The sequence below is a fragment of the Colius striatus genome, chromosome 1 (assembly GCF_028858725.1).
Source record: "Colius striatus isolate bColStr4 chromosome 1, bColStr4.1.hap1, whole genome shotgun sequence".
Taxonomy (NCBI): domain Eukaryota; kingdom Metazoa; phylum Chordata; class Aves; order Coliiformes; family Coliidae; genus Colius; species Colius striatus.
Genome location: NC_084759.1, coordinates 79930019 through 79944246, shown reverse-complemented (window position 1 = coordinate 79944246; position 14228 = coordinate 79930019). Strand labels below are relative to the sequence as shown.

Sequence of the window (14228 nt, the reverse complement as noted above, 5' to 3'; positions counted from 1 at the left end):
TTTATCAGTATCACTTTTAAACCATCTCTTTCGCTTCTCTAAGCAGTTGTTTAACAGGTAAAGTGAAGTTTCTAGATGACATTATGGTCTCTCTTTTGCAAATATTTTTTGCAAGAGATTATAATTAGACTAGACAAAACTGTTTTAGTCTTGATGTTCCACTGCTGCTACAGGACATAGCTCACTTAAAAGTTTCCATAGCTCTCGTTAAAAAGAGTTAAAAATTCTGGCTAAATATTTAAGCCTCTAATTGGTTAAACTCCTTTTATTTTCTCTCAAACAGTTCACTGCTGTCACAGTTTGAAAAAAGAGAAAATAAAAGGATTGTCATAGCCCAGAAGCCAGGTGCCATCTGGAAAGACTTCTACTCCCTTACACATTTCTAACCTCAAAACACCCTTCCCCCCTCCCCCCCAAAACCTGGTGTGCAGGGGGAGAAATACGAAAATCTCATCCCTTCTGTTATCATCAGTTTTCTGTCTTTCTACCCAAATTAACTACCTTAGGTTAGAACAGGCCTTTTTCTTTAACCTTTCATTAATATTGAAGGTGCTTGTGCTGTAAAAGATGTTACCTCTACTTTTATCTTTTATGGCAGTTTGTACAGGTTTTCATCTGCTCTTCCCCTCTCCTACTATTGTAGGTGTCTGTCTTGTTTTTTCTTTTCAAAGGTCTTTACCACTGTGAAGCCCTGCTTGTGAAGAAGGCTGCCTGGCCTCATTAGGTGCCTTTCTGTCCAGAAACGTTACTGATCTGTGCGAACTGCTCTCTCTTTTCACTCGGCTTTTTTGCAGCATGCGTTTCACATCTTTCTGCAAAAGCTGAAACGAACATTCAGCTGCCCCTGTGCATTTTTTCTTTTTCCTCCACCACCCAAAGAGCCCCTCTTCATTTGATCTTATCCTTCTTCCTTTTCTTCTTTCTCTCCCGGCCCCTGCAGCCAAGCCTCTGAAGGGCTGCGGTGGGGATGAGGAGTGGGTCGGCTCCCTTCAGTGCGGCCCGGGCTGCAACCCCCCGCCCTTACCTCAGGGAGAGGGCCGGGGACAGACGCGGCGCGACGAGGGGCGCCGGCGGAGCTGCCGTTACATTTCCCCGAGCCCCAGGTGCAGGACCGGGCACGGCCTGCCGTAGGTAGCGGCTCTGCAGCTCCCTGCGCGGACGGGGAAGGTGGCTGCCAGGAATGTGAGGTACCCGCCCGTGGCACCCCGCGGGAGCGGCCGCCGCCTCCCACAGACGGTGCCCGGAGCCCAAAGCATCCTCTCTCCTCCCCCAGCGCCGAAATAAGGCGACCCCCTTCCCTGCTGCCGATTCCTGGAGCGGCAGCCACCCCGTTTCTCCCGCCGGGCGAGGCGGGCCCGGGGCGCCGTTGCACCCCTCTCCCCCGACCGTGGCCCCGCCGGGGACCGCCGCTCGGCTTCCTTCCTCCCCGCCCTCCTTCCCCCGCCGGCCCGAGGCGGCGCAGCGGCTCTGGCGCAGTCTCGCGACACTTCCCGCAGCGCCCGAGCGGAGCGGAGCCGCGCCGCGCCGCTCGCTCCGGCAGCAGCAGCAGCTGAGGTGCGCGGCGGGGACAGCCGGCTGCACCTCGCACTCTCGCCCTGCCCCACGCACCGGCCGGCGGCGGAAGACGCCCACCCCTGCCGCTCGGCAGCAGGCGCCGCTGGGCGCCCGGGCTCGGCCGCGCGTTCTTTCGGGCTGCTCTGCCCGGCGGCAGTAGGGACCCAGGTGGCTGGCAGGAGCTGAAAGCTGAGCCCCTTCTCTCGCCCGAATTATTTTCTTTTTATTTATTTATTTTTCCTTAACACATACGAATCCATATGCTGAGGGAAGCCGAGGTGCTGCCAGCAGGACGCAGGATGCAGCCCGGCTGCAGCGGGTGCTGAGAGCGGCGGCCGCCGGAGGAGGGAGCGGCTCTGTCAGCAGCTCTTCTTCCCGCGGCGGCGGCTCGGACTGTCTCTCGCCCCCTTCGCCGTGGCCAGCCGCCCCAAACTTTCAGCCTGTTTCCGCCGCCAGGCAAAGCGCAGCTCGACATAAATGGGTGAGTTCAAGCCGCCGGCTACCGAGTTGGCGGTGCTGGGGGACCAGCCGGAGCGACGGGAGGCTGGGGGGCGACGGGGAGGGAGATGGTCGTTACCAGCCTCTGCTCCTCCGCCTTGTGCCTTTTAACTTCTGCTCCCCTCCCCCGGCCGAGTCAATAATTGTTTTCATGTGACAGGCGGAGAGATCGGGGTTTGCGGCGGCGGGAGCGAGGGCCGGGCGCCCCTCGGGGCTGTCGCGGTGGTGGGGGATCCCGAGAGGGGCTGACAGCGTTACGAACCCTCTGGCGCGCCGGATGGCCGGTCTCGCTGCATTCCCGCAGGGCACAGCCATCCCCGGGCAGCCTGGGGTGTGGTGGCGGGCGGACAGAGGCGGAGGGCGGACGGGGACAGCGGCGGCGGGGGAGCACTGGGGGAGGGCGCGGAGTGGGCTGCGGGGCCGTGCCCCACCGCAAGGGGGCGGCCGTGGGGCGGGGGGCGATCGCAGTCGGCAGGCGCTGCCCGTGAGGTGGCTCCCGCCGACTGCGGGAGAGGCGGCGGCTGCCGGTCCGGCCCGAGGCGTGCAGCGCCCGCTACCTGTGCGGCGAGGGAGGCGTGGGCAGCGGCAGGACGGGGGATGAATCGAACCATTATGCGGGGTGAGGAGGCGAGGCGGCGGCGGCGGCAGCAGCGGTGCCAGGCGCGGGCTGGCTGAGGGATGAGCCCCGGGGCGTCACTGGAGCGGCGCGGGCCCGCGGCTGCCTCTACCCGGCGCGGTGCCCGGCGGAACATGAAGGAACAAAAGACCCCGCCTGCTGTTGGCAGGGAGCTCCTGGTGTACCCACGGGCCGGCGTCCGAAGGCAAGCGGCGAAAGGTGCTGCGGAACACCGGCGTTTAGCTGTCCGCAGGGCCCCAGCTGCCCGCTTTGCTCACGGTAGCAGAAACGCGTTTGGGCTGTTTAGGAACCTGAGAGCAGTGTCACTACGACTAAATATAACGCCTTACGTGGGCAGACATTTTACACAGTTTTACCTGTTGTAATAGGATGACGTTGGCAGGATAGTAGGACAAAACCTGTCTCTTTGTTCTTTGAGAGGTTAGTTTGCGGGTTACTGTCAGACCAGTGCGCAGCTGCTGTTACCTGTAAGTTACGAGATTAAGCACTAGCTTTTCGATATTGACTTTCAGTTAGTCCTCCAGTTCAAGCTGAAATGAATTCATCCCTATGCAGCTCATTCAGCTGTATCGATTTGAGTGAACTCTGATGCTGCTGACAGTAGGCCAACATCCTCGACTGCCACGTTTAATTGGGTGCATTGTAGAAGACTCTGTTAGGGTTGTTTGCCTAAAAGCTAATGCAGCTCTCAACTTCTGTCTTGTGTAGCAACAGATAAGATTTTAAACATAGTGCTGTAGTGAGGTGTAGGGTTTGTATCTGATGAAAGGAGCAAAATCTGTCTTGGGTAGGGTATGTCACAAGAAATAGTTCTAAATATTTTTGTTATATTCTCTCAGTGCATTTATTTTTTACTAAGTTTATGTTGCAGTACAGTAAGACTTTTCTGATTTCTGCATAATCTGTAGTCCAAATGTTGGGGTTTGCTTGCTTGTTTTTTTTAGCTTCAAGGTACAAAAGATTAAGGAAAGCGATAAGGGACCGGTAAAGTAACTTTAGAGCTTTTAGAAGGGTTTTTGAACACAGCAAATAAGCAATGAAGGCCATCTTTTTTCTTTTACCCACCCTTCACTCTCCTGGGCTGGTGACCATCATGCACATCTGGCTTCCTTGAAGCTCATTTGGATAATGACTTTACCAAATCATTACGACTTAGTCAGACTTTCTTTGCAAATTGTGAGGGGAGGAAAGGTAGATATAATTTTGTTGTTGTTCATATCTTTAAATGATAAGTGACTCTTGTCGTTTAAAAACAAATAAAAAAGTTGTGCAAGGAAGTGAAGGTATGAGTAGTATGAAAGCAAAAATCTTTCTAGGAGATATGAAATGAAAACAGAGTTTTATTAAAAACACTTTTAACATTGTTAGCATTTTTGAAAGATATTTTAGATAAAGAAAAGAATAGGGGAATTCTTTACATGTATCACACTGTTAAGATTCCGAATGTTTTATTTTTAAATTACTCATATGCCTTCCAGTTTAACCATTTATATTTTCTGTATGGTTCTATGTATTGTTATTAGTCCAGCCCTGTGCATGTATGCATATATGTTATACATACATGTATGCTAAAGTTCAGTGTATGACCTCAAGCTTTTTTGCAGCAGGTACCCCAAGCTTTTTAAGAAATACAGCTTTACTGATATTTTATGCTGTGACGTTATTGGTAGAGTTCTTAAAGGTGAATTAATTTACACTTGGAATGTACTTGTCAGGAGCGTTGACTGAAGTAATGGTGGTAGTGTTCTAAATGTAAAGGGAGACTAAGGCAAAGACCGTAAAGGTAATTGTGGATATAGCGGAATAAGCTTCATCTCCCTCCTTAACTGTCTGAGAAATGAAGAGGTGGTGTTTTGTGGGGACTTGCGTGTGTGGGTTGTTTGTTTGGTTGTTGTTGCTTTTGAGTTTGTTTTGTTCTGCTTTTTTTTTTTTTTCAAGACTACTTAGACTTGTAAATGATTAGAGAACTCCTCAGTCTCATTTGCAAGAGCTTTCCATGTCCACGTAGAGACTGTCCTCCTGAAGTTGGAGATCCAGAAAACAAAGTGAGAAGAAAGTATGGTAGCTACTTGGGGAAAACCTGGTTGAAAATCTACTGCTTATCAAATTTAGTAAATGCAAGAGTGCAAGTCTGATTCTAGAATGCAATGTTTAACTACCACCATCAGAAGACAACCGATGTGTGCGGCTCCTTGTGTCAGTCAGAGACACACCTTCCACCTTCTGCAGTAGATGAAGGAAATCCTTTTTTTCTGGGATGCAGTCTTTTGCTCATCTCTTCAAAGCACAGGCAGTTTAGCACATTAAATGAGGTATGAGTCCTGTATAATAATACTGCTATGAAGCTGCAGAGCTGAAGCCTTCTTCATAGTGCTTGTAAATACCAGGTTATTAATAAACACTTTCATCACTGATATTTTTTCATCTTGATATTTTCCAAGGTATTTCTAAAGCTTTTCTGTTGGGAAAGGGGAAGAGGGGATACGTTGCACTTCTTATGTGTGAATTCACATTGATCGCCTCTGCTGTGGCCATAGTTCAAAGTTTGGATCCAGAGATAGTCTTGTGCCCTTTGAACCAGTTAGATTACTAATACTGGCAGAGAGCTGTTGCCTGCATGGTTTTACATTAGTGGTTGAGAGAGATGCTTTGCCACAAAATACTGCAGCTAGTCTGTGTGCACCAAAGGAATGTTCCACCAAGAATTAACGTGAGAAAAAAAAAGGAATATATATGAGACACTGTTCTGTACCAGCTGCAATCCCTTTTCCTGTTTATTATTTTTTTCCCAAATTCTCTTCTGTCCCCTGCTCTCAACTTCTTCTCTGCTTCTCATGTAACCTACTACCTTTTTATCTTTTTTTTGTTTGTTTTTTCCCCCCCTTTCTGCTTCTCTTGTTTCAGACATTCCACTTCCCCTTTCTTCATCTCTCCCTTATCGAAGCATCAACAGAGGGAGCACTCTGAGCACATTTCTTGCTTGTGGGGCCACACTGTCCTCCAGCAAGCAAGAGCTGTGCTTGCATCAAAACTTCTGCTTGGCACTGTGGTGTGACCCAGAGAGTGCTTACTGACACGGGAGCTGGTAAACTTGTAACAGTGCCGCTTTCCTATGTAAACGAAGGGTTTCTGAGACCTTAGCAGAAGTTGTATAAATCAAAGATGGAAGGTGATAGGTGTGCTTGTGGTTCTTGACTACTCTTCTTCAACTTTTAAGTTCTCTCTCCAAAATGGTGGAGTTTTTTGAAGCCTTTCAGCAAAATATGTGGAAGGCATTTTTAAATAGGAATAGCATGTGTCATTCTCGCGGTCCTTCAAAACGGTGGAATGGTGTTACCTGGATAAGGAAGAATAATAAGAAAGATGATGTGCAGGATTTTCATCAATTCAGTGCTTTTGTTTTTTTTTTTTTAATGGGTTTTAGGCAGCTGTAAAAGTACCTTTATATAGGAAATGTGTAAAAATCCTCCTAAAGCTGTAAGAAGTCTTTATTCTTCTCCTCATATGGCGTATTGCTCACTTTAATTCTTTTGTTGTCATTGGAAAGTTTGTTTTTTTACAAGGCAGTTGCATTGAAGCTGTTTAGGATCAAATTTCCAGTTGTTTCGTGACATTATTTGTACAGCCTGTGAATGTCTCCACAGTCTGAGTTCAGGTAGTTTTCATGAACTGTAATAAAATGAAGTGAGTTTTTTTTGTTCCCTAGAAATCAAGAGATAATGACATTTATATCATAAAAGGTGGCCAGAATTCCCTTCTAAATGTATCAAGATAGGGATCTGAGATAAAGAAACATGAAATATGTAAATACATGTGTATATGTAAAAGGTGATGGAAATAATTTCTGATTATGCAGTCATTTTTGTATGTTGGTATCTCTTCTGCTCACCCCTTTCAAGTAGCTCTTCTTTTCTCAGTGTCTCCATTATAGTTGGGTTTTTTAATGTGAACTGTTGCTTTAAGATCAGAAGGTGTGATAAAAGAATACTTAAAACAGATGGTTTCTTAAAACAGCAGAATTCTTGCTCCTTTTTGTGCTAATCAAAGATTCATATGTAGAAAACCCTGTGTAGAGCTGTTAGAAAGGATGGTTTTTTTCCTACCAGGATTTAAGGAGATATATGTAATAATTAAAAGCAGTTTTATGTTAATACTGATCACATATATAGTTCTGTTTATATATTGCATTAGTAGCAATTTACAATTCATCTGTAATGTTATTCAGATTGCTTCTTTTGTAATTGTTAGACATTTGGGTTTTTTTTTTCAGTGCTGCTGGTAATCATTCTATCAGACGTGTATCAGAAATCATATAGCAGATCAGCATTGACCTTATATGTAATGTGTTGACTCCTTCTCGACTTGAAGGGGAAGGGACATGTGTTAGGAGGGAGAAAAAGGAGAGCTTGGTCATGTGAAATGAGCAGCTGAAATTTCAGGTTGGAAATGTTAGAGGTCACTGAAGTGCTGAAAGCAGGTTAGCCTTGATGTGATCAAAGAAGCGAAAACACTGGCAGAGATAATATCTGTTGTTTTACTCTGATACTGCTGTTATAGAGCAAACTCATTAAAAAATGATGATGGATTTTGTATGTTTCCTATTTGTGGGGTATTTTTAAATCACAGAATACAAAATGCTGGACCAGGGAGTGAATGTTTTCACTGGACTCAAAAGCAGGAAGTAGCTGTAGGGCATATCTACATTCTGTACACTGAGGAATGGTGAAAGAATATATTAGGGGGAGGGGAATGACAGAGGAGGTGTGAGTAGCAAGATTCAGTAATTTAGCTAATGTAAAAGTAATTGCTGACAGTCTGCTTCACACAGAGAGGAAACACAATAAAAGCTTTAAGTCCCTGTGTTTGAGAGAATACATTATACTACAGTTCAGTAGTCATGGGTTGTATTAGCAAATGGAATTGACATTTTTCCCCCATTTTTATTATTGATAATGAGAAGCATCAGTAGTCTAGTCGGTTGACCTTGGCTGGACACCAAGTGCCCACCAAGCTGCTCTCTCAGCAGGACACAGAGGGAGAAAATAAGATGTAAAAAAAGGCCCCTTGTGGGTCAAGATAAAGGCAGTTTAATAAAGAAAAAGAAAATGCTGTGCATGAAAGCAAAGGCAAACAAAAAATTTCTTCCCTACTCCAATCAGCAGGCAATGTCTGGCCACTTCCTAGGAAGCAAGGCTTCACTAGATATAGTGGTTGCTCTGGAAGAAAATCATCATAACCAGTGCCCCCTCTCCTTCTCCTTGCTCTTAGCTGTTACTGCTGAGCAGATGCCAGATAGGATACTCCTTCAGCGAGCTTGGGGCAGCTGTCTGGGCTGTGTCCCCCCCCAGGATCTTGCCCACTCCCAGCCCACTGGTGAGGAAAGAATGTTGGAGAGGCAGCTTGATGCTGGGCCAGTGTTGCTCAGCAGTAGTAAAAACACTGATATGTTGTCAACACCTTTGTAGCTACCAATACAAAGCACAGCAGTGTGAGGGCTGCTATGGGGAAAATTAACTCCATCTCAGCCAGACCCAACACTAGTAGAAACCAATTCTTCAGAATGCAATGGTCCTGTCCACTTAAAAACTGTACAGAGATATGACTCTTGCAATGTCTTAGTTGTACCAGTTCCTAAAATGACTTTGCCTTAGAGAAATCAGGATCCTGGATGATGAGCAGTGGAGGGAAAAAAGATGTCTTTGTTCTCATTCATATGGCAGCTTGTATGCCATGGGAGATGTTGCTGAGAATTTGTGCTTCTGTTTTAGGATAAGGAGTTGTCTAGAGTCATGAATCAGAAATTATGTCTCTGCTGATGCAATTCTCTTTAGCAGCAAGGAGAGTGAAGTATAGAAAGCAGAGTGGTTTTATGAGGAAAACATCCCTAACTTTTAATGAATCCGTAGTGTCAGGTATAAAGAGGTACCTTTCGAACTCTGCCTTTGAATTTCATTGTAGAGAAGGAAAAAGCTTCACTTTATCTCCTTCTCACTCTTTCATGCTGTGCAGCTGAATTACTCTGATGGTTGAAACCTGATCACACCAAAACCAGTGTAGATCTGCTCATTTATTTGAGGACTGAGGTAAACATTGGTGTGCAGCTCACCAGGGAACTAGTGCTTTTTCAAAGATTTCAGTATAGACTCTGCATGTCTTGCAAGTCAAGACCAAACTTGATCTCACAGCAGGGAGGTTGGACTAGATGATCTTTAAAGGTACCATCCAACCCAAACTATTCAAAATTATTTATCAATATTTAATTAGCTTTCAATAGTCACACTGCTCATATTTAGTACGTTTTTGTGTCTCACAAGTAATTTGTAACAAGTGAATTTATGTGACCTGCCTTGAAAAAACCCAAACAAAACAAAAAAAAAAAAAAGAAATCCCCAGGATGTCTTCTGCTTGTAGTTTCTAGGAACTTACAAAGCAGTATGTCAGTGCTTTTTATTGATAATGAGACCTCAAAGCAAACATATAAATCACTTGGGGTTTTTTTTTTTTGTTTGGTTTGGTTTTGTGTAAAGAAGTTTTTGGAGGTCAGCACAACTTCTGGTGTTATTCCGTGCTGTATTGATTACCATTGTCAGCCTGACTCTCTCTGTATGTAGCACTGTCTTTCCACGTAGCTAGATTTATAAAAGTTTTAGTTCAAGGTGGCAGAAATATTAGACTATAAATGTACATGTATAGAACTGTTTTTGAGCCAAATGTAAACCCATTCTTTGAGAACTCTCATCTCAGGTTTAAATCAAAAAAGTCGTCTCCCTGTGGTTACTGCTTAATCCTTGCTACTGACAAGAAACATTTTTAATACTCTGCTAACTTGGCAGAGCGGATTGGTGGTGGTTTGGGGTTTTTTTCCTGCAATAGGCTTGTGAAGCTTTGAAAATTTGCTGTCCTCGTGGCAGATATAAAACTGGCAAGCGACAAGACCTTGACTTGATTTTTCAGTGTTTTTCTCATTCCTACTGTTATTACCAAGCTTTTATCAAGCCATTAATGCTCTTTTGTCTGTTTTCCCAATGTAAAAGGGCACACCAGAGATTTCAAAGCGTGTCCAGAAAAAGATGCCTTTATTTGGGAGTTTCCTTATGACAAAGTTTAAAAAACTTTCTACTGTCAACTTCAGAACATTTATATTAAAGTGTTTTAGCTTTGGCCTTATATTTCCAAATGTAAGGGATAATGACTTGCTTTGAAAGAGTGATAATATTTGAATGTTTTATGGTGCATATTTTTCTTTTTCGTCAGCCATTCCTTATGATTGTGTCCTTATTGTCATCAATACTTTTATGAAAAAATACCTTATCAAGACCTTTCACTCTAGGCAGACCATATTAATTTCCTATGAAATAGTTTGGGTACTGCATTTCAGTGAGACTGCAGAACTGCAGTGTTTGGAATACAAATACACGAGGTTTCTGCTTGAACCATTAGTTGAAAAAACCCCTGACCCAAAACCATACAAACCAGACAAAACCTGGCAAACAACTTCTACCAAAAAAAACTCCCAAGCCCTAAAATAACCTAATTTTGTTCCCATCGTCTTTTAAATGACTAGGTGAGCTAGGATGCAGAGAGGAAAGCCCTTTAGTCAAGGTTAAGCTTGAGAAGTCTTGCCTTTCTTGCTGAACCACTCTCCATTATCTCCAGTAAGTCATGGAGAACAGGAGAGGTGCCTGAGGGCTGGAGGAGAGCAAATATCACTGCAGTCTTCAAAAAGGGTAAGAAGGAGGAGCTGGGCAACTCCAGAGCAGTCAGTGTCACCTCCATCCCTGGAAAGGGGACGGAACGACTTATCCTGAGTGCTCTCTCCAGACATTTAAAGGACAAGAGGGTCATTAGGTGCAGTCAACATGACTTTGCCAAGGGGAAGTTGTTTGACCAACCTGATAGCCTTTTATCAAGATGTAACCAGGTGGGTAGATGGTGGTAGTGCAGTGGATGTGGTTTATCTGGATTTCAGTCAAGCATTTGACACTGTCTCCCACAGCATCCTCGCAGCAAAACTGAGACAGTGTGGACTGGCTGATCAGGTAGTGAGGTGGATTGTGAACTGGTTGATGGGAAGAAGGCAGAGAGTGGTGATCAATGGGGCAGGGTCTAGTTGGAGGCCTGTATCTAGTGGAGTCCCTCAGGGGTCAGTGCTGGGACTGGTGCTGTTCCATCTATTTGTTAATGACCTTGATGAGGGAACTGTCAGCAAGTTTGCTGATGATACTAACCTGGGGGAGTGGATGCCACCCCAGAAGGCAATGCTGCCGTTCAACCAGACCTGGACAGACTGGAGAGTTAGGCACAGAGACATCTAATGACATTCAACAAGGGCAAATGTAGAGTCTTGCATCTGGGAAAGAATCTACTTTTGATACACTTGTGCACTTTTGTTTTGTTTTTGTTTAATGAAACTAGTCATGTTGAAGTTTGACCTCATTTTAAGACTGTAAGCTGCTTTGAGCCGATCATTTTAACTAGTTGATTCATTAACTTCAGTATGATATCAGATTATTTTTTTGATCTTGATTTCATCGTTAATTTCTGTCTTCTTAAAGTTGGAAACGTGCTCTTTGTAGCTATTTTTGTTAGTGCTTTAATGTAGTTAATCTTTCAGGAGACACAGAACTAAAACTTTTTGTTCAATTTGAATTTTAACTAATTAGCTTATGCATTTGATCAGCTTCTCCGTTTCTTTTTGTAGCACTCTATGAATTGTCTTGGTCATAATGAGCCAAACTTAGCTATCTATATAATACTGTTCCAATTTCATAGAAGTAGCATGTGTTTAATAGAGGGATTTCGGAGCGTGGTTAATCCTGTTTAGTTAACTGTTGTTTAACTGATGGAAGGTTTTAGCATAGCAGAAAAGAGTACTTTCTGTGCTTCTTCCTTGCCTACATTGAGTGCTGATAAGGGTTTGAACTATGTGTCCCCTGTGATGAAAGGAAGCATACCTTTGAATGGCAAACTAATTTGTTACAAGACCGGCTCTTCTGTTGCAAGAAACAGCCTTTCAACATGGAGAAAAACGTTACTGCTACTGTTGCTGTCATCTCTTTTTACAATTGTTTTTAAGGTTCGTCGTCCTGGACAGCTGCTATTTCAAGTAATCTCTTCTAAAATGGGAAACATCTTTATTTTCTTTGAAATATTCTATTAAAGCAGTTTTTAAATCTTGTGATCATTTCATTCATCAAATACCTATATTTAGCTGTGTTTTAAACCAGTTGAAATATGCTTGTCATGACCACTGAGGTCAGCTTGAATGATCTTTGTTCTGTCACCTCATAATGCCTTTCAGAATTGCTAGCTTTGATATGCATTAAGCATGCTACTTATTTTAAAGACTACAATTTTTGTGTGTAGAGCACCTAGAAATAGTGCTTTTGATTAACTGACATCTCAATTATCTGACTGTGGTTCATGGAAGATTAAGATAAGATGCCATCTAGTTAACGATGAACTACCATCTGACAATTCAAAGTGGTCTGCATTGGTTCCAGAGTCATGAGAGATCTATTAATATGTACTGCTCTTCAGTGTTTTTGATACTTGTTCACAATTATGCAGAAGAGTCTCGGTTGTTTCCTATGTGTTTCTTGTTCCTTCACCTCATTCTGTCAAAAAGTAGTTGTTCCTCTTCCTATCATGTATAGAAGTGCATGTATGCTTTTTTTCCTTTGTAAATTGTATTTTGTTGTTGGTTTGGGGGGTTTTTGTGTTTTGTGTGTGTTTTGTTTTGTTTTTTTTAATTAATGTATGTCACTGTTTCTCAGGAAGGATGCTCTTCCTCTATTCCTTTTCTGTTTGTTTGTTTTGATTTGATTTTTCAGGTACCTGATGCTATGTTACTTCTTTCCATACGCACTTCACTCAAATTCATCTTTCCTTCTCTTTCATCTCTTCTTCAAGCACAGTGCATCTCATTTTAGGAAACTTCCCTGTATACATCACTTACATAGTCTCAAAACTCCCTATGTTAAGATGCAAAGATACACAGAATTCTAAAGACAATCTGCTGTGGAATACAGCAAAACTGGCAGTGTTCCTTTACAAATTTTGCATCAGAAATAGGGAAACAGAAACCTTCAGCTGATTTTCTCATTAATACCCTGTCAGGAAAGAGGGGGACTGGCTGTCCAATTTTGGAGACTATTGCTTTAGTCTGCTAAATTTTTTCAGAGTCAGAACTGGTACCCTGGAAGGTAAATGCTGAGGTGTATGTTGCACATTGTGTTTTGCCAGCCACTTTTTTGGTATTTTCTGATGGTTGAGTGATGCCTTTGGTGTGTGATGAAAAACAGATTGTGGAAATCAGCAAAGCCAAATGCTGAAGTTCCAGTGTTTTTTAGTTGAGAGAATGTAAAAGCAGGATGTTGCTATTTTAAGTAAAATCTCAGTTCCTGTCCGTTCAAGTCTGTCAGTGTCTCTCTCAAGAACCAAACCCAAGAAACTGAAGTAAATGCAGTCTTACAAGACAGAGATCTTAAAGATAAGAAATGATCTTTGCCCTTCAAGACCCTATGAAATGTAAGATTTGTTTTGGCTTCCAATTTCCTTAGCTACAAGAGCTTGTATCATTGGAAACCAAGAGAGGTCATTACAAGATTTTTTTCTCAAATGGAGCCGAGGAACCTTTTTCTTGATGAGGGAGAAGTAGAACTTTCTGCTTAGTCTTGGAAGAGGTCAAGGTAGATCACATTCAGTGACAGTTGTATCTCTGTCCTTTCTACTTCTCTTGGTTATATAGTTGTGATGAGCACACTGCATCCTGGATGCCATGGAAAGATTCTGTGCCAGCATCTGAGGAGGTTCTACTAGTGTCAAGTAGCCTCTGTCTTATTGTTACCTCCTTGTCCACACAATTTTTTCTGTTCCAGACAGTGCCAGTGTTGGTAACTGAGAGTGAATGGGAGGAGGAGGAGGAGATTGTCAGAAGAATAATTGCTTATAAAACAATTGGGTGCATTGCCTCTATTTATGTTTACTTCAATTCTCCAGAGCTTCATACTGCTGCTTACTCCCTTTTCTCCCTCCATACTGCAATAGGCTCTTCTGTCTAAATGCTGACTGTTGTTTATGCTTTCACTCCATATGCAGCTCTGCTGAGCATTTGCATTCAGCCAGTACACAGTGGCTCAAATTCCCTTTAGGAGCAACGCTGTCATCAGGTCACAAGCTCTTCTTGCTTCCAAGCTGTAATACAAAAAGTTCCACTTAAACATAAGAAAAAACTATTTCACTGTGAGGGTGACAGAGCAGTGGAACAGGCTGCCCAGAGGGGTTGTGGAGTCTCCTTCCTTGGAGGTCTTCAAGACCCACCTGGACATGTTCTTATGCAACCTGATCTAGGTGAACCTGCTTCTGCAGGGGAATTGGACTAGATGATCTCTAAAGGTCCCTTCCAACCCCTACCATTCTGTGATTCTGTAATGGCAGTCAATGACAAGCTTTCAGAAATCTTACTTGTCTTGCATCAGATTTTGCTTTTAGGATTGTTCTTCTAAGGAGGAGCTCTGTGTAGCGTCTTCCTTTTGGA

General features: G+C 43.6%; 1 protein-coding gene across 1 annotated transcript in view; it reads left to right on the top strand.

Annotated features, from left to right (window-relative positions):
• The first annotated feature begins 1478 nt into the window (after positions 1–1478).
• Positions 1479–14228, top strand: part of SH3KBP1 (SH3 domain containing kinase binding protein 1) — a 221619-nt gene continuing 208869 nt past the window's right edge. The window contains exon 1 of the mRNA XM_061999392.1: positions 1479–2035. Coding sequence (XP_061855376.1) covers positions 2032–2035 — 4 coding nt within the window. The 5' untranslated portion in view covers positions 1479–2031. The remainder of the gene's footprint in view (positions 2036–14228) is intronic.